Genomic DNA, 20,068 nt, shown 5'->3' with positions numbered 1-20,068 from the left:
CGGGAGTTAGCGGGAAAAAACACTTGTATGAAAAAATCTTAACTGTATAAGTTAGATGCTTGAAATTTGACATGCACTCCCACACACACAAAGATCTCTCTTTTGTAACACGCCACGCGGACGAAGTCGCGGGCAAAAGCTAGTTCAATATATAGTGAAAAGTACTTAAGTACTTACACTGATTTTGTTTCTGCAATGATCATTAAAATCCTAGCGGTAGATAAGAGTTACCTTGTGGATATTTTTTGTATAAAGTAAATTCAAATTTTTGACTTGTCCAGGCTAGGTATATACCAAGAGGCGGACCGGACGTGGAAGCTGCGTAATAAGGCCAGCATTACAAAGATACACAACTCCCTTGGCATTGGAGCCGTATCGGGAGCTATTGCAACCGTTACAGGTAACCCCAAGGAGCCATAGGTAGCCCAGTTTTTTAAGTGACGTCTTGGGTCCCGATTGGTAAATCGCCCGAATAGCTCGCAGAACAAAAATGCTGTTGACATCTGCAGCATGACCCCACAGCAAGATAGCGTACGAAATTAGGCTATGGAAGTAGGCAAAATAAACTAACAATGCGGTATCTACATCGGATCTTATTTTTTGACCGCGAATGCTGCTGAGCTGATGGTAAAGACTTCTCCGATACCAGAAAACAAAATCATTTGTTCAACGTAATTATCATGGATAAACTTGTTGAAGGTCATATAATATTATTGAATTTACGTCATTTCGCAAAGTGTTATGGCTAAGGAGAAGAAATGACAAGAAACTGCAACAGCAACACATCTTTTAAATCAATGAGGGTATACAAGTTAGACTTTTAATACCAGACATTTTTATCATTTAGGTAATCATTAATCTTATACTTAATGAGCTCTTTTACGTAAAGTAAGCTTCACGTGAGCTTTAAATTTTATTTTCTGACAAATTCAAAATATGATCTGGTATTTTATTGTAAAAACGTATACATAACCCCAAAAAAGATGAATTTAATTTACTTAATCTAGAATTTTGAATACCAATTTTCCAGCTTCCATTTCCAGGCAGACCACTCCTCTTCGCGCGAACTCAAGCGATAATCTCCCCGCGACACCGCAGCACCTGTTCAGCTATAAGGCACCTGTGCAACAAATGCGGGGTCGCGGCTCTCTGGCAAGGCACTGTGCGGGCGGTGCTACGGAACTCCGCTTCCTTCTCCACGCAAATCACTAGCTTTTCTCTGTTAGTACGACTTTTTAATGTTTGTGCTAGTAAACAAGCTGTGCGCTAAAGTTTTGAAGGCCTCTGACGTCTATTATCAACAATTTCACATGGCCTCCAGCACGAAAACAGAAAATCCACGATTGCCCTGTTCGGAAAACGCGTGACTTACATCAAAATGACACGGGTTCGTATCTTTTTAATGATTTATTTATTCTATTTTATTTATTTAAGGAAAACATACAGCTTAAAATAACACTGTATATATCGATACTAGCTTTTGCCCGCGACTTCGTCCCGTTCCCGTGGGAATTTCGGGAATTTCTTTCTTAGTGCACCTCTACGGTACCTAAGCTACGTCCCTTCCAAATTTCAAGTGCCTACGTTTAGCCGTTTAGGCTGTGCGTTGATATGTCAGTCAGTCAGTTTCTCCTTTTATATATTTAGATAACACACTTTAGGTAGTACAGAAGCCAACAAAAAGAAGGAAGGTAGTGCAGAAGTATGATACTTGATTGAATACACTTCTCTACTGACAAAGAGAAAAGATTGAAAAAATCTTACTCAGACGATATTTGAACCGCAGGTCTTATTCCCCGCCTACAAAGGTTGTGAGAACCTGCAGTAGTTTCAGGTGGATGAGACGTTCTACAATGTAAAAATTGACGATTCAAAGTATGTAATAAAGATATTTTTGAATTTGGGACCATAACCGGATCCTATATATTATCCTTCTTGCAAGTTTTCCGATCTGTAAAGTCATTCAGTCGGTGCCAGATATAACATATGTTTTCGGACTGATTAAACCTAGAAACATCCCGTAAAGTATGATTAAAATGCGATTTTGGCAACATCATGACGACGTTTAACCGAATTATCTTCTGTACCTTTAAAAATGGCTACTAATCTGTTACAGCTGCAAAGACTACATGGACAGGAGTTCATACTTCCAGCAGTACAGCAAGTTCTGGACTACGTTTCTGGCGAGCAACATGGCGGCTCTGGCCGAGAGCGCTACCACCACCCCCATTGACAACGTCGCCCGCAGGCTCTCCAGGGAACAACGTAATAATATTTATTTTCATCAATCAATCTTCCTCTTATAGTATCGATGGCAAACTAAACAGTATCGGTCCAAAACTTAGCAACGTATGTTGTATGCAGTATGCAGCGCTCATCAGATCCTCCTGCGATAATAATCTATCAAAAATGATCAATCAATAAGTAATAATCTTTCTTGCACATAAGCATAACATAATAGGACAGTAACAACCGGATAAGTACAACAGGCGGCCTTATTGCTGCAATTTCTGCCAGGCAACCTTGAGGTGAAAGAAGATAATCGAATCCCGGTAGGGATATATCACAAAAGTCATTTTGTGAGGCTCTGGTTTGGTTAGGACATTGCAGGCAGATCACCTGATTGTCCGAAAGTAAAACGGTCCGTGTTTCGGAAGGCACGTTAAGCCGTTGGTCCCGGTTATTACTTAAGTACTAATAGTACATGAGTCTTGTCAGGAGCCTATGGCGGCTCAATAATAACCCTGACACCAGGGTTGAAGAAGGTATTCTTCTTCTATCATCCTAGTTTGGACTTTCTACCTCTATAGGTCAGAAGGGATCCTTAGTTCTAAGTAGTCCCAGGTTCTAATATTGGACCATGAGGTTGGTTATCAATCTAACCAACCCTGGTTATCAAACAACCACCAGAAGCACCTGACAGTAATGTAAAGATTACTGTAAGTACTTATATAAATAATAACCGGGACTAATCTAAATGAAGTAGCGGGTAAATCTTCGATCACTGCGGTCAATCTCATTACCGTTAACGCAAAAACATCCTAGAATCTTTCGTCTTACGGTGCGTAAGTTAGCGATATATAATTAATTATATAAGTTCCAACCGGATTTTTGTAAAAACACAAAATATTCTATAATATTTTTGCGTTCACGGTAATGAAATAGGTATCATACTCATATATAGACTTCCGGCATAGAATAAGGAATAATACTACACGTAACGATGTTCTTCGAATACACGAACTACCCACTCAATCCTATCTTTTCGGACATGGTGATTCAGCCGGTTATGTTCGAACCAAATAAATGATAGTCCAACAAAGTGATTAATTAGACTATTGTCTATTGTTGAATGGAACCTGGATCTTCAGAAAGCGACCCAAATATACAACCCAAATATGTTTTCGATAGAACATCCATATTTTTCTTGATTTCAGCCGTGGATTTGAAGTGCAAAGGCAAAAGGATTATACTTCGAGGGTTGAGCCAGTGCGCGCGTACGATCGCCGTGACTGAAGGTCTCAACGCATTCTACAGAGGATTCCTCCCAAATTACCTACGTCAAGCACCACAGTCCGTCCTACTGCTGGTGTTTTGGGACGCCCTGATAGACATAAATGACAGCTATATAGTACAAGGATGAGAAAGACCGAGATTGGTTTTATAATGCAGAGTCTGGAATGGAGTACAAGCGCGGATCATCGTACTTTCGGACAATTGGGTGATCAGCCTGCCATGTCCTAAACAAACTAGAGATCGCAATGTGTTTTAAGTGACATGTCTCCATCGGGATTCTAATCCGGGATCTTCGGATCGTGAGCTCAATGCTTGACCACTGGAACGCGGAAGCCATGTATGTTACTTTGTAAAAGTTTCGCTGGCTATAGCCAATGATGCCGATGGAGGGGATACGCGGAGGTGAGAAAAAAAAAGCTGAGAAAAGGACGGCTTGGTACTCCATTGGCCTAGGGTAACCATGACTGCAAATCTGCCTCTGATGACACCGCAAACAAGAAGACCCCGCGGTCCAGCTGGCCTTCCTGAGCTGTGAACTCTGTGCGTGCGTTAAGAAAAACAACTTCTGCAGCTTAATGGTACTCGCGCAGTAAAAAACATGCTAACGTCACTCAAAACTGCGTAGCGTAATACCATTGTTGAGTGCCTTTTTGAAAAGTTTCATTCTGATCATGATTAAGATGTGATTTTCTTCCTCTCCAATTAATTCCAAGCAGGCAAAAATTTAAACCACAATTTTTTTACTTGGATTGAAACTATGTTAGCGAGATTTTGCTGAATGTGTTTTGTCAAAAAGGCGCTTATGTGGTTTTCACTATAAGGTGACGCTATAGATATTAGGCCTCAAACTGGATGACAGCGGCAGCAGCGCGGCGGCGATAGCGGCGCGGGGAGCGGCGCGGCGGCCGCTGTTCCGTTCTCGATGCCAGCGGGCAGATCGCGCGGTGTTGCGGCGGTATAGGGATGTGTCTCAAATGAACGCGATATCGAAACGACGACAACACATTTTCGATTGTAGTTCTTTTATTTCGTACGATTTATTATGGGCAAAAGAAGTTCTGAATCCCTATAATGAAACAAAAAGAAAACAAAAAGGCGAGTTTCAACGAAATTACCACGACCAAAGACAACATCCAGACAAGTTCTATGATTGATTATACACGAATGACTGTGGAGACTGGATTATATTTTGGAAGCTATGAATTCCGATTTAGAATCTAGTTACAATCAAAAGCTTTTATATTTCTTCTATATTTAATTCGTTTTTTATTTTTACCCATAACTGATTAATGATTCTCCTATTTTTATGATTAACGTCTTTGCTTTTATAATTATATCCTCCAATGACATGTTGTAATTTTATCGAAATAACAACGATAGAACGTCACTACGTCAACTCAAACGCAGAGACACCGCTCGACTAGAGCGCACCGCTCGTACCCCGCTCCCCGCGCCGCTGCCATCGAGAACACTTCAATATAAATCTTAGCATTTGAACGCGCCGCTCCCCGCACCGCTGCCGCCGCCGCGCCGCTGCCGCTGTCATCCAGTTTGAGGCCTTATAGTGACGAAAACAAACCACCAAGCGAAAGTAACATTAAGCTAGAAAATGATGGACTTTCTATATTGTTTTTGAGGAACGTAACCTGCAAGTCTGTCATTCGAACAATAATTCAACCTTTCTATTGAAAATTACATTTGAATGTAAGTATTCTGTTAAAAAATACAGTCATTTTGTGAAAGAAAATCTGGTGTTTACTTTGTCCAAATAATTCATATCAAGAGGCGCTTTCCTGGATTAAGGTGGCTTTCATCCAGAAGTGCGAAGACTGACCGAGGCAACGACGTGAAAAGTTCCTCTTTTTAACATATTTAATACGGTTTAATAACTTACGCTGCAGATTGGTTGGTAGCTAAAAATAATTTCAAGAAGTGGGATTCTTTCACAGTGGAGAAGAGAGGAGCGAAGCGGAGACCTGCGGGATCAACCAATTTAAAGCTGCAAATTGGCTAGTAGCTAAAAACAGTTTCGAGAGGTTGCATCAAAGTTTGGGTTTGCATCAAAGTGGAGCGGAGCGGAGACCTGCGGAATCAACCAATTAAATGCTGCAGATTGATTGGTAGCTAAAAATACTTTCGAGAGGTGGTATTCCATCAAAGTCGAAAGGAGAGGAGCGAAGCGGAGACCTGCGGTATCAACCAATTACAGTGTGCGAGAAAGAAGCTCTGTCGATCTCAGTGGACACTTACCTTTATATATTAGTACTAAAAAATATCAATAAGTATTTGTAAAACAAACCACAATGTCAAAGAGTCCAATATATTTTATTAAAAAATTAAACGCAATATCGGCGCATACATTCTATGCATTTAACATTACAAAAATTACAAGAGCTAAAGTAAACTTAACCTATCGTAAATTATGCGTTAAAAACTGGATCAAAAGCAAAAATCCATACTTAAAACTAGTTTATGCGACGGAAGGTATATTATTAATAGCTGAGCTTAATAAGTGCGTACGCTTTTGCGCCGGCATCGAAGTCGCCTAACACTTTCACGGACTCAAGTGGTGTAAATTCTGCCACAAGGGAGCTGAAACTCCTCTCCATATACTAGGGGAGTGTGAGCCCTTGATGAGCAACGCTATGTCATCCTTGATACCGGAGTCATTACTCCAGAGGCCCTCAAACATCAGCTACAGTCGATGTTTCGATCTCAATACTATTATCAATGAATGTACAATGATCGGTAGTAACTGTCCGTGAAAGTGTTAAACTTAACGAATGTCAGACAGAGGTGCACTGCATGGTTTAATGGACTGACCAAATCTTGGAGGATCCGAAAGCTAGCGCTGTTAATGGCAATATCTAAGGGAAGACTTTTAATCAATAAGACATAACATAACGCAAGCAAGCATCGGGATGAACAGAGCCTTAAGTTGCAATACAACTTATGAAATGAAATGAAAATTTATTGTAATAAATGTGGTAGGTATAGGAAGTAATGCTTTTAGCATACAGCACATTTAGTCATATTGCGACATAATAACTCAAACACCGTCTAACCACCTTACTACTACAGTCCGGACACTGCATACAAAAATCTTATTCTCACCATGTGAGTGCGAGCGAGATAGATAGTCCGTTCTCTCCCTGTCTCCTTAACGGCTTACGACTACCGCCATTTACAGTAAAGTGAGCAGCGGGGGTGAGGTAAATCTAGCTCGGCACTGATACGAATTGGTGCGGGGCAGAGAGTGTCCGTTCTGTACGTAGTAACATTCTTTATTCTATGATACTACAAAGAGTAAAACTAGTGGTGGCAAAAACAAAGTATAATAATAATAGAAATTGATAATTTGCTAGTCGACCCTGATGGTATTGTATGTATTTTTTCTCTTGGACAAATGCAATTACACTTTGAAGCCCTTCATTTCATTTTTGTTGGAAAGTCTGACCGCTTTATTGCAATACTTAGGTTTAAAATAATAATCCGTGCCACGAAAGAAGGACGGACTTTAGTGAAACTAATAGACAAGTCATAATAATTCTATGCAAAATCTGCGACAGTAGCGCCACGGGACTTTCGTGACACGGACTTTATTTTAAATCTAATATAAATAATAATATTTTTAGTGTTGCCAATTTTCACTACCGAAAAATGGTAGAAAACTGTAGAAAATATAAATCGTGACAACATTGGCTGTTGTTTTTGCTATAAGTAATATTAAACATAAGCAAACCTGCTATTTTAAGTACAAATGGCACGTATGGCGTAAGTCTTCAGATTTTCCGTCAATCAAATATAGATTAAAGACGACTCTCGCTTTGAAAATTGACAAGAAATTGAATTAATTAAATAAAAATATTTTGTACTTATATTGTTTACTTGAAGCCAAGCATGTAAGGAGAGAAGGGTAGATCTTCGAACACCTGTGATCAATCTCATTACGGTTAACGCAAAAATATCTTACTCTTTGGTCTTTTTGTCAAATATCCAGTTAGAACTTACGTAAGTTGGCGACATACATACTGTTGACAACAGGTCGACATGGCAATCGGGGCATGAGGTGAGCCGCGGAGGCGGGGTCGCCCCGCACACCCGCAGTCCCCGCGGCGTCTTAGTCTTAGTGTCGCACGAGTCCGTATCGACCGCTTTTATCGATTATAATCTCGCTCACATAATTTATTGAATTAGAAATTAACATTAACACAAAAGAAAAACAATAGATTTAAAAGAAATCTAATCTAAATATTTATGGTCAATCAAAATTATATAGAAATTATTGAAAACTAAGAATAATATTTTAGGAATAAAATTAACGTTAGATGATTCAGATGAATAAATATTAACTTAAATGAAAACGTGGTATTATTTTATTCACATTTTGTTACATACATAATAAAAATATATCGATATTGAAAACGTCACGTCACTAGAGAATTGCCATGTCGACCTGTCGTCTACTATAGTAGAAGTAATCTAAAATAACAGCGCCATCTAGTGGTTGGCGAGAGGACTACGTAGAAGACGAATACATGGCATTAACAACGCAACGGTAATACTACTGAGCAAATATAGATGGCGCTAGAGGTGACTCAATAAAACGGGCAGTCTAACCGTTACAACCGTTACGGGCAGATTTTTGATATACTTCGTGTGCGTGGAGTGTATTTTGAATTCAGATGGAATTTAGCGCGAGTAAAATAAGTTTATTCCATAGATTATCGTCTCATTTCTGAACCCCTCTAATAATAGTTCTAACTGGATATTTACAAAAAAGACAAATTATTTTAAGATATTTTTGCGTTCACGGTAATCATTTTGACTTCTGGTGTTCGAAGAACTACCCAGGAATGTATTCAAAAACTGTCAATTTATTATTACGAGTATAGAGAGTCGTCCATTTTGCAGCATATTATTTGTTAGTATAAAATGGAAAAGATTCGGACATTTCAGACTACCGTCTCTCACTTTCACAACCGTTCCATTCCATAAATAGTGCTTATAGTAAATGTTCAATTAATAAAATAAAATGTTTCTACTGTTGTGTTAGTAGTTGCCATCTCTTTTATTTGTTATTTATTATCAGAAACTTTTTTGTCATTCATAATCATCGCAATTCCGAATACAAACGAATGCTAATTTCCATGTTCATCAATTATTAGATTTATCATGTATCAGCATTTGGATTCAGAACTACGTTATTGATGTTTTAAACTTTTTAAAATTAGAACTAAATACGTTGTTGTTTAGTTTGTGTACTTAGTTCTAATAATAGGGGTATTTGACTATGTCAAAGATAAATTATAAAATGCTAATCTAGAAATAGAAGCCAGTCTTAGATGGTCAAAAATTAATCCCATTTTTCTTTTCGACATATTTTCGAATTTTATTTATATATTAACTAACAACGACCTCTTTTATTGATGACGTCACAGGACAGTATTTCCATACAAACTCCAAAGAAAACTTTCATTTTGACGTTTCGTGAAAAGTATCTCATTTGGTTAGGTTAGGTTAGGTTAAAAAAATAGGAGCACTGTAGAAGTATAGATAGGATTATTATAAATTCAATATAGTAGAAATTGAACATACTGTAAGCACTATCTAGCCTGACTTTAATATACAAACCTATTCTATATCTGTGGTCGTTTTTAAACGTATAAAAACACGTTGGTAAATACCCTTATGCCGACCTTTATAAATGTGATAATCGAATCAAAAGGGCCCTTATTCGCTTACGCCGTATTAAATATTATTGTGTAACATAACAAAGCATCACATCTCCTTCCCCGAAGGTGTAAGCAGACGTGTATAAAACATATACTTACTCGTACAGTCATGAGCAATATAATGTACCCACTTTAGGACTCTATCACACTAACATATTTGACATTTAGTGAGACTTACAGTTCAATTTGTCAAAAAAGTTAATGTGACATGGTACCAAAGTCGCCGGGTATGCTCGTGACCGTACAGTCATGAGCAATATCATGTACCCACTTTTGCACCCTGTCGCACTGTCATATTTGACATTTAATGAGACTTACGGTTTAATTTGTCAAAAAAGTTAATGTGACATGGTTTCAAAGTGTATACATATTAGTACTCGTGACCGTACATACACTCTTTCCTCGCCAGCTATGTGCAAGTCCCATTGTCATTAAGCGGGAACATATCCTTGTAACCACGTGATATCAATTATCTGTGATCCAAACTTGAATTCTGAAGAGGATCTGATGAACCGCTGCAGATAGCGCCATACTTGTTGCCAAGTTTTGGGCCGATACTATTTAGTTTGTCATCGACACTATAAGAAAGGAAGACTTGAATTCTACCACATAAAGTCTTATTCAGAGTTTTTGGGCCGCGCCGGACATAATTGTGTATAAAAAAAATATCCCCCCCCCCTTCCGCGATAGGGGCTCTTTTGATTTGGATTATCACAAACTTTTCATACGTGTGTACTGTTACACATACCGTCGCTGATGTCGCGAACGTATCTGCAATTTTTGCCATAAGACACAAATTTCTTTAGCAAAAAATTACAGAAAAGTCAGTTAGCAAAGTCAACCACTTTACACACCCTAATAGCCAGATAGTATACTTTTTAAATTTATTCCTTATAAGCGAGATGTATTTTATTTTTAACACCCCACTAAAGGTAGAGGCAAATTAGCATTACTAGGCTTTGCCTAAATAATTAATTTCAATATTAATATTTTACTTAAATACACCTATATTTAAAAAAAACATTACGTAGTTTTAAACTACTAAAATATTTAGTAAATAAAACTATAATCTATTTGTTCTTACACAAAATTACACAAGTAACTTATGTTTACATATTGTATAAAAAAAAACATAGCCCACACCAAATAAAAAAATAAAAACAAAGCTAAAATAATTGAATAGAGACGATCAATCGTAATTATATCCTGTAAAACGTAATGTTTAGAGATAATGCTCTTTTATTGATGACGTCACCTGGACAGAATTTCCATACACATTCAATAAGGGACCTTCAAGGCACATTAATTTCTCGAAAAAGCTTTATATACTTATTAGAAAAAAAAAACACATTTTCAATTATTTTAAATTTCGCGCGAAAACGGTTTGTCACGTGACATTTTGCCTAGTGACGGTACAATTCAACAAAGAGACTGTCAAACAGTATCAGTTGAAACCTGACGGATAGCTTCTGTTTATTTTGTGAAATGTGACGTCACACGAAGCTCCTCAACCATGGCCGCCCGTGTTTCGGGTTTTGTAATACACAGATAAAAAAACGCATTCTTATTTTGTAAAGATAAAATATTTAAAAATGATTTTAATAAAAAAGAACTATTGGATATTATTATCGTTAAAAAACTACCATATTCGACATATTTCATATTTTATTGTTACAACTGTCAAGTAGCCAATCGTTTTTTTTTTTATGTTGTTTTTATATGTGCAATAAAGCGTGTTTTATTTTATTGTAGAAAAGCTCAATGTTGCCATATGGAGTGCATACTTTCGATGTCATTCGACGATTGATCGCCTGTCTATTCACCGCGCAACTTATTCTAAAAAATAAAATTGAATTGTAATAGACTCGTCCTACTAATTGTAATAATCAACGAGTTTGAGAGTAGTTCTTCGAGCACCGGAAGTCAATATCATTACCATTATATTTGGATATTTGCAAAAAGATAAAAGATTCTAGAATATTTTTGCAGTTATGGTCATGATATTGACTTCCGGCGTTCAAATAACCCTCGAGTGAGATTCTACCATTGTGATGAAAATTAGCATAAAGTATCAGATTCTAAAAGACTAGCCAGTTCCGAAAGAACACATTACAAATAGGAAACACATGAATGAAAACTTTTAATTGAGCGTTATTTTGGCAGTTCTGACTTATATTAGGAATCGAAAGCAATTTCTTTTTATGAAATTGTCAATTTGGTAGAATTTTACAAGCATTAATTGGCAACTCTGTGACATTTTTTTTTGTTTCACTGTCTAGTGTTGCTATTATAGACTTGTAAAAGCTACTGTTTATATTTTTAAATTTATATATAGATGATTAGATTTCGTTACAAGGCAGATAATATTAAAACAAAAAAAATATTTCAGGAATTTGTGGAACAGGAAGACAATTTGAGGTTGTACTTGAATTAAGTCTTCCAACAACTAATATTCAGAATTTGAAAGAAAATATGCCTGACAGCTGTCAAAATATTTATGTCCTCTTTTTTCCCACTATGCTAAAAAGCAAAATAAATAGTGCGAAAGAGATATCTATATATAGGTGGAAACCTGTCATTGCCTTAGTTTTTAAGTATGGTTTTTCTTTATAGCTCTTTTAAAGGTTATTGTCTTGCTAAAAAAAAACTATCGTTCTTTTTTGACGTTACTTATCGCAGATTTGCCGCAAAGCGTTAACTACTGAACGGTTGTCTAGTTAAGTCTCTTTTGTAACTATTTTCTTTTATTATTTATCAAATGTGGAACGCTAAGGGTTCTCACTGGTCTGTAGTCCCGCTATACGGAATATATATTTTTGACAGCTGTCAAACTGATCACCTGTATATAACGAGCTATAATAGACATCAGTCACTTTGAACAAACGAAACCTAATTGATGCAATCATCTATAGACGCAAGTAAACATGGATGGAGTAACCTCTCTCCTTGAGTTTGTACTCTGCTACATAGATGCGGTTGTTGTGACGTCACACGCCGCTCAGGTCCGGGACCAGCAGGCGGGTGGGCCGCGAGCGCAGCCCGCGGCTGCACAGCTGGGCCACTTGGGTCGGTGTCTTGCCGCGCGTCTCTGGGAAGTACATCCTGGTGGGCGTGATACGGTTATTTAGTCGATTTGTTAATGTAAGCCACCAACTAACCCGCACTGGAGCGTGGTGGAGTATGCTCCATACCTGACTCATCATCGTCCCCCTAACATTATCCCGTTTCTCACAAGATCCGGTTACCTAACCTGAAGATTTGACAGGTCCGGTTTTTTACAGAAGCGACTGCCTGTCTGACCTTCCCACCCGCGAAGGGAAAACCAGCCCAATACAGGTTAGGTCACATACCTCCGAAACACTCAGAAATGTGTTTTTTTTGTATTGTGAGTTTATATGTGTGCTTTATTTGCGAATGGAACTCACTTGTGAAACACAGCGAGAGCAGCAGTGATGGTGGCGAAGACGAGGAACGAGTATGGTCCCATGGAGTCCCTCATGAGTGGGAAGCACATGCCGACGAGGAAGTTGCCGGCCCAGTTGGCTAGTGAGCCCCAGGCCATGCCCGCAGGCCGAGGGGCCACCTCGAAGATCTCTGTTGAACAATCATTCAGATACAAGTTGACAATTAATCATCTCCGTGTCCGGTTATCTAACCTGAAGATTTGACAGGTCCGGTTTTTTGACAGGTCCGGTTTTTTACAAAAGCGACTGCCTGTCTAACCTTTAAACCCGCGAAGGTAAAACCAGCCCAATACAGGTTAGGTCACATACCTCCGAATATGCATCTTTCGGGAATGTGGGATTCCTCACGATGTTTTTCTTTACCGCTGAGCACGTGATAATCATTTATGATCCAAACATCAATTCGAAAACAAATTCGACAATGATTGGTTTAGGCCTGTGCTGGATTCAAACCTGCGACCTCAAAGTGAGAGGCAAGCGTTCTACCAACTGGGCTACCACGGCTCTTCAGAAGTTGACAATTAATTAGGTAAATAATTAAGTTAAATTAGTTGTTAGTGGCAGCCCAGTTGGCTCTTCAGAAGTTGACAATTAATAAGCTAAATAATTAAGTTAAATTAGTTGTTAATTATTTTACCACCTTTTTACAATTTTATGTATTCTCGCAAGTATACAATATATACTGAGGGAGATGATTCAGCTCACGATTCTGAGTTAATATCAGAGGTATTTTCCGACGCGAAATTATGGAATTGAAAATAATTTTAAAAGTCATGGTGTCACTAAAACGGCCTCCGTGGTCCAGTGGTTGAGCGTTCTGCTCACGATCCGGAAGTCCCGTGTTCGAATCCCGGTGGGGACAAATCACTTTGTGATCTCTAGTTTGGTTAGGACATTGTAGGCTGATCACCTTATTGACCAGAAGTAAAATGCGATGATGCCGTTAGTCCCGGTTACTACTTACTGATGTAAGTACGTAGTCGTTACTTGAACCACGTCAGGGGCCTTTAGCGGCTCAATAATAACTCTGACACCAGGGTTGATGAGGCTGGTCATCCACCTCACAACCCCCACGATAGAAGAAGAAGGTGTCACTAACACCCTGTATAATTAATAATTGATATAGCACTAACCTGAAGCAATGAAGTACGGGATGGGTCCGAGTCCAAACCCATACGCGATGACGTAGCCCAGCACGGCGGCGATACACACGTACGACATACCCGACACCGTCTGAAATAAAACATACATAATGTAGACGACAGGTCGACATGGCAATTCTCTAGTGACGTGACGTTTTCAATATCGATATATTTTTATTATGTATGTAACAAAATGTGAATTAAATAATACCACGTTTTCATTTAAGTTAATATTTATTCATCTGAATCATCTAACGTATCGTTACAAAAACTTAAAGAATCTTCGTCACTGGTATCTCCGACTTTTATAATAAAATCTTCCATTTCATTATCCATTCTCATGTCTTTTTCCCAATATTCATTTTCATGGTTCTGGACATGTTTTTCGAAATTGCTCCAGTTTCTGCCGTGACTGACAAAATTATGTGAGCGAGATTATAATCGATAAACGCGGTCGATACGGACCCGTGCGACACTAAGACTAAGACGCCGCGGGGACTGTGCGGGTGTGCGGGGCGATCCCGCCTCCGCGGCTCACCTCATGCCCCGATTGCCATGTCGACCTGTCGTCAACAGTACATAAACTCAAAAACAAATACAAACAAACACACAAACATAAACTCGATCCGATCCAGGATATTTTAAGAAAAGTCCAGGAAAGTTAAAAACGGCACATCAAAGCAATTCATCTAAAAAACCAATATTGCTATTTAACATTTATTTTGTTTGCATTGTGCACTAACATTTTATATGTGCAAATGTTACATAACATAAACAGCCTATATACGTCCCACTGCTGGGCACAGGCCTCCCCTCAATCAACCGGAGGGGGTATGGAGCATAGTCCACCACGCTGCTTCAGTGCAAATGTTAAATTGGAATATTGTTTTTTTATGTGAATTGCTTCGAAGTGGCCTTTTTATTACCTCCCCCCCCCCCCCTTTTGACAATGAAAAACCAATAACTTGTCTTTCGAAGTTTTCTACCGTGTGGCCAGTTGTGAGGTGGATTACCAACCTCACCCAGGTCAAGAGTATTCTAAACCGAACCGAATCCGGAACCACTTACGAATAGATCTATCGAACGGGACAATCAAAACATGAGACCGTTACGAATGGGACCACCTCTGGAACCATCTGAAACTGGGCTGAATAGACGAATTTAATGCTTATCCAGAGAGAGGATACCATAAAGTTCATGCGGGTAGCGAGGGCTACCAGCAGCCCGGCGGCGCCCGTCTAGGATGGGGACCATCTAAAAATGGGACCACCCACTATCGAATGGGACGACCAAAAATGAGACCGTTACGAATGGGACCATCTGAAATTCGGATGAATTCACGAATATGCTGCTAATCGCATAGAGAGTCTCACCATAAAGTTCATGCAGGCAGCGAGGGCTACCAGCAGCCCGGCGGCGCCCGTCTAGGATTGGGACCATCTAAAAATGGGACCACCGACTACCGAATGGGACCATCTCTGGGACCATCTGAAACTGCTATGAATTCACGAATGTGCTACTAATCGCATAAAGAGACTCACCATAAAGTTCATGCAGGCAGCGAGGGCCGCCAGCAGCCCGGCAGCGCTAGTGATGGAGCCCAGCAGCAGCGGGCGGCGGCCCACGCGCGGCAACAGGTACAGCATCAGCACCGCAGTGGCGACGTTCACGGCGCCGCACCCGATGGTCGCGTATTGCGCACTCGCTTCCGATAACCCAGCTTGCTTGAAGATCGTTGCTGAGTAGTAGAACACCTGAGGAGAGAAATTAGTAGGATTAACTCAAATATACTTCGCATCAAAACTCAAAACATCTCGCAAAAACAATAGTTCAGCCTTAATGATCGTTGAGATCACAAACCGGAGGTGCCATCCCACCATCCTGGTCTCACCATCACACCAGAAGAAAAAAATCATATAAGTGGAGACTTAATGGAATCGACACGTCACGATTGATCCAAATTGCATGGCCAATAAATAGTAGGATATCTCTAGGAGTAGATTTCAAGAGATGATCAAGGAAAGATTTTCTTTATGTATCCATGGAAGGTTCAAGAACTACGAGACTAAGTCAAACGATACATACAGCATTGATCCCACTGGTCTGCTGACCAGCCTGCATGGTGGTGACTAGCAACAGAGGCAGTAGCAGTCGAGGGTCGGCAGCCACTCGCGCCATGCTCCAGTTGGCTCCGCTAAGAGACGCCGCTTCGGCTGCGCGCGCCTCTTCTTTCAGGAGTTCCAGGTCTTCGGTTAAGAGTGACGGGGATACGCCGCGGAGACGGCTTAATTCTGCAATCAGAAAAGACCACCTTTATCTACCAGTGTTTTCCCAGTTATTATTCCGGGGTCGCTTACCTACATATAAACTCACGACTATATTACAACTGGGACATTAAGAGGTACATCCATCGCAAGATGAACTAAGTACCCACAGCTCATCGAAACTTCTATTAGATTGCGAGCGAGACAGACAGTATGTGCGTGCTCCCATTTACTCCTTAGCGGCTTACGTTCATTTAAGACCCAAAGGGGGAGATGCCGGAATCGTGCCCCAAGCTTCTTCGGAGATATTGTGCGGTCTCCGAAGCACAGTCTGGAGAAGCAGATCATCGTTAGGTAAATGGATGGCAAACGTGCGCGAGGAAGGGCACCTAAGAGGTGGTCTGACATCCTGAAGAAGACGGTGGACGGTCCAAGCAGCATATAGCCGTACCGAGTGGAAAACCATAACCTGTGGTCGCGATCCTCAGCAGTGAGGGAACGACGAAGAAGAAGAAGAAAAGGGGAGAGGCCGCGCACGATACGAATTGGTGCGGGGCGGGTAACTCTGCGCTCGAGTAAACAACAACAACTCAACAACTCGAGCAACTCGAGCGAAGAGTTAACCGCCCAGCATCAATTTGTGTCGTGCGCAGCGGCTTCCCCTTTCGTTCTATACGTAGTCATCATCACCAGCCCATTCACGTCCCCACTGCTGGGGCACGGGCCTTCCCTATGGATGGATAGGGAGATCGGGCCTTAAACCATCACGCGGGCCCAATGCGGATTGATGGTTATTAACGACTGCTAATGCAGCCGGGACCAACGGCTTAACGTGCCTTCCGAAACACGGAGGAGCTCGAGATGAAAACTTTTTTTTTGTGGTCACCCATCCTATGGCCGGCCTTTGCGAAAGTTGCTTAACTTCAACAATCGCAGACCGAGCGCGTTTACCGCTGCGCCACCGAGCTCCTCCATATACTTAGTATTATTCTTTATTCTATGCCCGAAGGGCAAACCGTCTCAAGCACAGCGTAAAATCCGAGGGATTACATATTTACACCCTCGTCATACGAGCAATACGATACGATAGAAGAAACGTGGTTTTTCAGATAATTAACAATTTCTTCCGGTGATAACGGAAAAGGAAAAATGTATATCTTACCTTTCAAAGCAGTATCTTCATCTTTCCTAATAACATAGAGGTACTTGGGACTTTCAGGTAACACGAATAGTATAGGTAAACAAATAATGACTAGCAACGCATAGACGGACAGTAGGTACGGCCAATCGTCAACACCACCTGGAACAAACATAAGAAAAAATTTAACAATATGACAGAATATATAGCTGACCAGCCAGTTCGTGTCATAGTCATGGACACGCTTGTTGCGCCGGTCTGACTCAATGTTGCCTTTCGGTACGTCACTATCGATAGTTTAAAAAAACAATAGTATTGTTTCTGGCTATTGCATCGAGTCTTTTTGGCGGGAACGGAACGGTTCCTTTCTTAATTGAATAATCTAAATAATGTGTAATGTGTTTTGTGGTTAATGATCGCATTAAGTTAGTCGGAAAACTTTCGCGATAGTGTTATTATATCGGAATATTCAATAAATATAGTGTACCTATATCTATTTTCGCTTCGTGCCAAGAAGCCACTTCTGAGCTCGAAAGATTATGCGGACTATTGAGTTAATTCGTTTGGGGTTCGGAGTAGGAGTCTACTCCGAGGGTGAGGGCTTAGGTTTCATCATTCTTCGTCACAACCTTTCCTTACTTAATGAATCATCACCAAGAAAAATAAATACATAAGACATGGCTGTATGGGTATAGTTCCCTTTCGCTTGCCCTTTGGGGAAACCCAACCAAAAAAAATCGCTATTGCATCGAAAGTTTTTATTAAGTACGTCTAGGGCCCTGTGTCGAGATTTTTCTTGCAGCTTCTTTTCCTCGGCTATACAGGTTGTAAAAAGCTGCAGTAGTTTTACAGGAATGAGACGTTCTTTATGTAAAAAATTACGATGTCACCTACTGAATAAAGATATTTTTGAATTTGAATCGCCAACTGTTGAAGAAGTTCAGATAGTTGGTAACCATAAAACTTACCCAAGAGAAACTTGAGTCCCATGATCTGCCCAGCCAGGACGCCCACGTTGACGCCCATTGGGCAGGCCACGCCCATTGCGCCGGTCAGGCTGAGAGGGGAGACCTCCGTCAGGTACATGGGTACTATGCTTGTCGTCAGACCTGGAAGAGTTTGGGTGGTTAATTCAGATGCTTCAGATCTAACTACTACTATGGATTGAACAAATGTGTGTATTAGAGATGTCTGTCAGGTTCCAGGTTACAGTCCCTGTGACTCGTCTCTTTAGGTTAGTCCATCTATTTCTACCAAAGTATATTTATTTTATTTATTTATTTTTTAATTCTAGGAGAACCAACAGTTATCAAAAACAAGTTAAAGACTGGAATAGCAACATCAGAACCAATTAAAGGTTCTCACAAATAGAATTAGAATAATTAGTTACAAAAAAAAAAAGCGTTGAGTCTTGACAGTAAGCAACGTAGTAGAAGATTGAGTCCCGCACGCACAATAGAAGTTAAATGATAAAAACAACAAATAGTTAGATGTATACAATAACAAAACTATTATATACAATTTTTAATTGTTTTTGTTACAAAGGTACTTTGTGAGTTGACGCCTTACTGACTCGCAACTATCTACAACTATTATTAATAATAATAATAATTTATTACATAGAAGCTTTACAAGTATTTAAAAACTTAAGTTAATCTTACATACAAACAAGCTTGTGAACAACAACCTATATAATTAAGTTCCCTGCCATTCACACTAGGCGACCTGTGTAGGCGATATTATTTATTATATTATATATATATGATTCTGATTTCTGCTACATTGACATACATACATTGCATATATACATACATTTGCTACATTGATTTCTGCTACTTTATATTGTCAATGTAGCAGAAATCAGAATCAATTATTCAACGTAATTATCATGGATAAACTTGTTGAAGGCCAATGTAACATTTTAGAATTTACGTCATTTCGCAAGGTGTTATGGCTGAGGAAAAGAAATGACAAAAAACTGCAACAGCAACACATCTTTTAAAAACCAATGAGGGTATACATTACAAGTTATATAATAAATAGAGGAACATATTCAATACCAAACATTTTATCATTTAGGTAGTCATTAATCTTATAATAAGCTTTTTTACATAAAGTAAGCTTCACATTAAAAAGGTGGAATAACCGGCCTTTTCCATCTTACATTGCCGTACTGGTGACTCCCATCTCCGCCTCTGCAACCGTTGAGGTCTTTACCCGCATCTCTAGGCAAGGGACGTTGATGAAAAGCGGTATAATTACCAGCAGACAGTCCCACAAGCAGCCGGCCCAGCACGAGCATCTCGATAGAGTTGGCGAGCTTGCAGAGCAGGAACAGAGCCGCACCCGCCAGCGAGAGGAGACTGGTGACTATTGTCGCCTTTTTCCTATTCATAATGAACATTTTAAGTATTATTACAATTACGCAATGAGCCTGGAGAGTCCCTCCAAGCTACGTTCCTCAAAAACAATATAGATGGCGCTGTACAGATTTTTCTTCGTTTAACCTTCTAATTTCACGGATAACAAACATATGCTATGAAGATAAAAGATTTATCTTTGTTTTTGGGCTTCTATGCTGTTCTGGGAGCAAATAAAAAACATAGAAAACGTTCAGCTGCTTGTCTTCCCGGGCATGTCGTAAAAACCGACAAAGGGATTGTGTCCTCTAACATGATGGACTAATGTTATGGGCGATAGGCTGATCCCTTATCACCATAAGGTTCATCATATCCAGCTTACGACATCGTATCAACAGTGGCTGCAAGTTGTCTTTGATTACTTGTGGCTCTGCCCACCCCATTAGGGA

General features: G+C 39.8%; 2 protein-coding genes across 9 annotated transcripts in view; one reads left to right on the top strand and one right to left on the bottom strand.

Moving 5' to 3' along the window:
- Window positions 1–993: 993 nt before the first annotated feature.
- LOC126367874 (solute carrier family 25 member 34-like) lies at window positions 994–4,349 on the top strand. 3 transcript variants are annotated; one of them, XM_050011654.1, is made up of 3 exons: window positions 994–1,221; window positions 2,117–2,265; window positions 3,438–4,349. In XM_050011654.1, exons 2-3 carry the CDS (start codon window positions 2,130–2,132, stop codon window positions 3,641–3,643), a joined length of 342 nt encoding a protein of 113 aa, XP_049867611.1. In that variant the 5' UTR covers window positions 994–1,221; window positions 2,117–2,129; the 3' UTR covers window positions 3,644–4,349. The 3 variants fall into 3 exon arrangements, with proteins under 3 accessions (XP_049867611.1, XP_049867612.1, XP_049867610.1); XM_050011655.1 differs by having other exon boundaries at window positions 994–1,387; XM_050011653.1 differs by having other exon boundaries at window positions 994–2,265.
- A 1,473-nt stretch (window positions 4,350–5,822) lies between these two features.
- The window catches only part of LOC126367783 (solute carrier family 2, facilitated glucose transporter member 3-like), a 33,198-nt gene continuing 18,952 nt past the window's right edge, over window positions 5,823–20,068 (bottom strand). For all 6 annotated transcript variants that reach the window (XM_050011520.1, XM_050011519.1, XM_050011523.1 and 3 more), the window contains 8 exons: window positions 19,522–19,646; window positions 18,228–18,368; window positions 17,284–17,421; window positions 15,943–16,148; window positions 15,399–15,611; window positions 13,849–13,948; window positions 12,677–12,845; window positions 5,823–12,353 (listed from right to left, as the gene is read on the bottom strand). In XM_050011520.1, the coding sequence (XP_049867477.1) occupies window positions 12,239–12,353; window positions 12,677–12,845; window positions 13,849–13,948; window positions 15,399–15,611; window positions 15,943–16,148; window positions 17,284–17,421; window positions 18,228–18,368; window positions 19,522–19,646 (1,207 nt within the window). In that variant the 3' untranslated portion in view covers window positions 5,823–12,238. The remainder of the gene's footprint in view (window positions 12,354–12,676; window positions 12,846–13,848; window positions 13,949–15,398; window positions 15,612–15,942; window positions 16,149–17,283; window positions 17,422–18,227; window positions 18,369–19,521; window positions 19,647–20,068) is intronic.

The sequence above is a fragment of the Pectinophora gossypiella genome, chromosome 6 (assembly GCF_024362695.1).
Source record: "Pectinophora gossypiella chromosome 6, ilPecGoss1.1, whole genome shotgun sequence".
NCBI lineage: Eukaryota > Metazoa > Arthropoda > Insecta > Lepidoptera > Gelechiidae > Pectinophora > Pectinophora gossypiella.
Note: the sequence above shows the minus strand (reverse complement) of the source record. Positions and strands in the feature narration are given on the sequence as shown.

Bases quoted from the DNA above. Each gene is read 5' to 3' on its own strand.
- LOC126367874 (XM_050011654.1), top strand. From the start codon at position 2,130: ATGGACAGGAGTTCATACTTCCAGCAGTACAGCAAGTTCTGGACTACG. The intron at 2,266-3,437 runs GTAATAATATTT...TCTTGATTTCAG, and splicing joins CAGGCTCTCCAGGGAACAAC to CCGTGGATTTGAAGTGCAAA.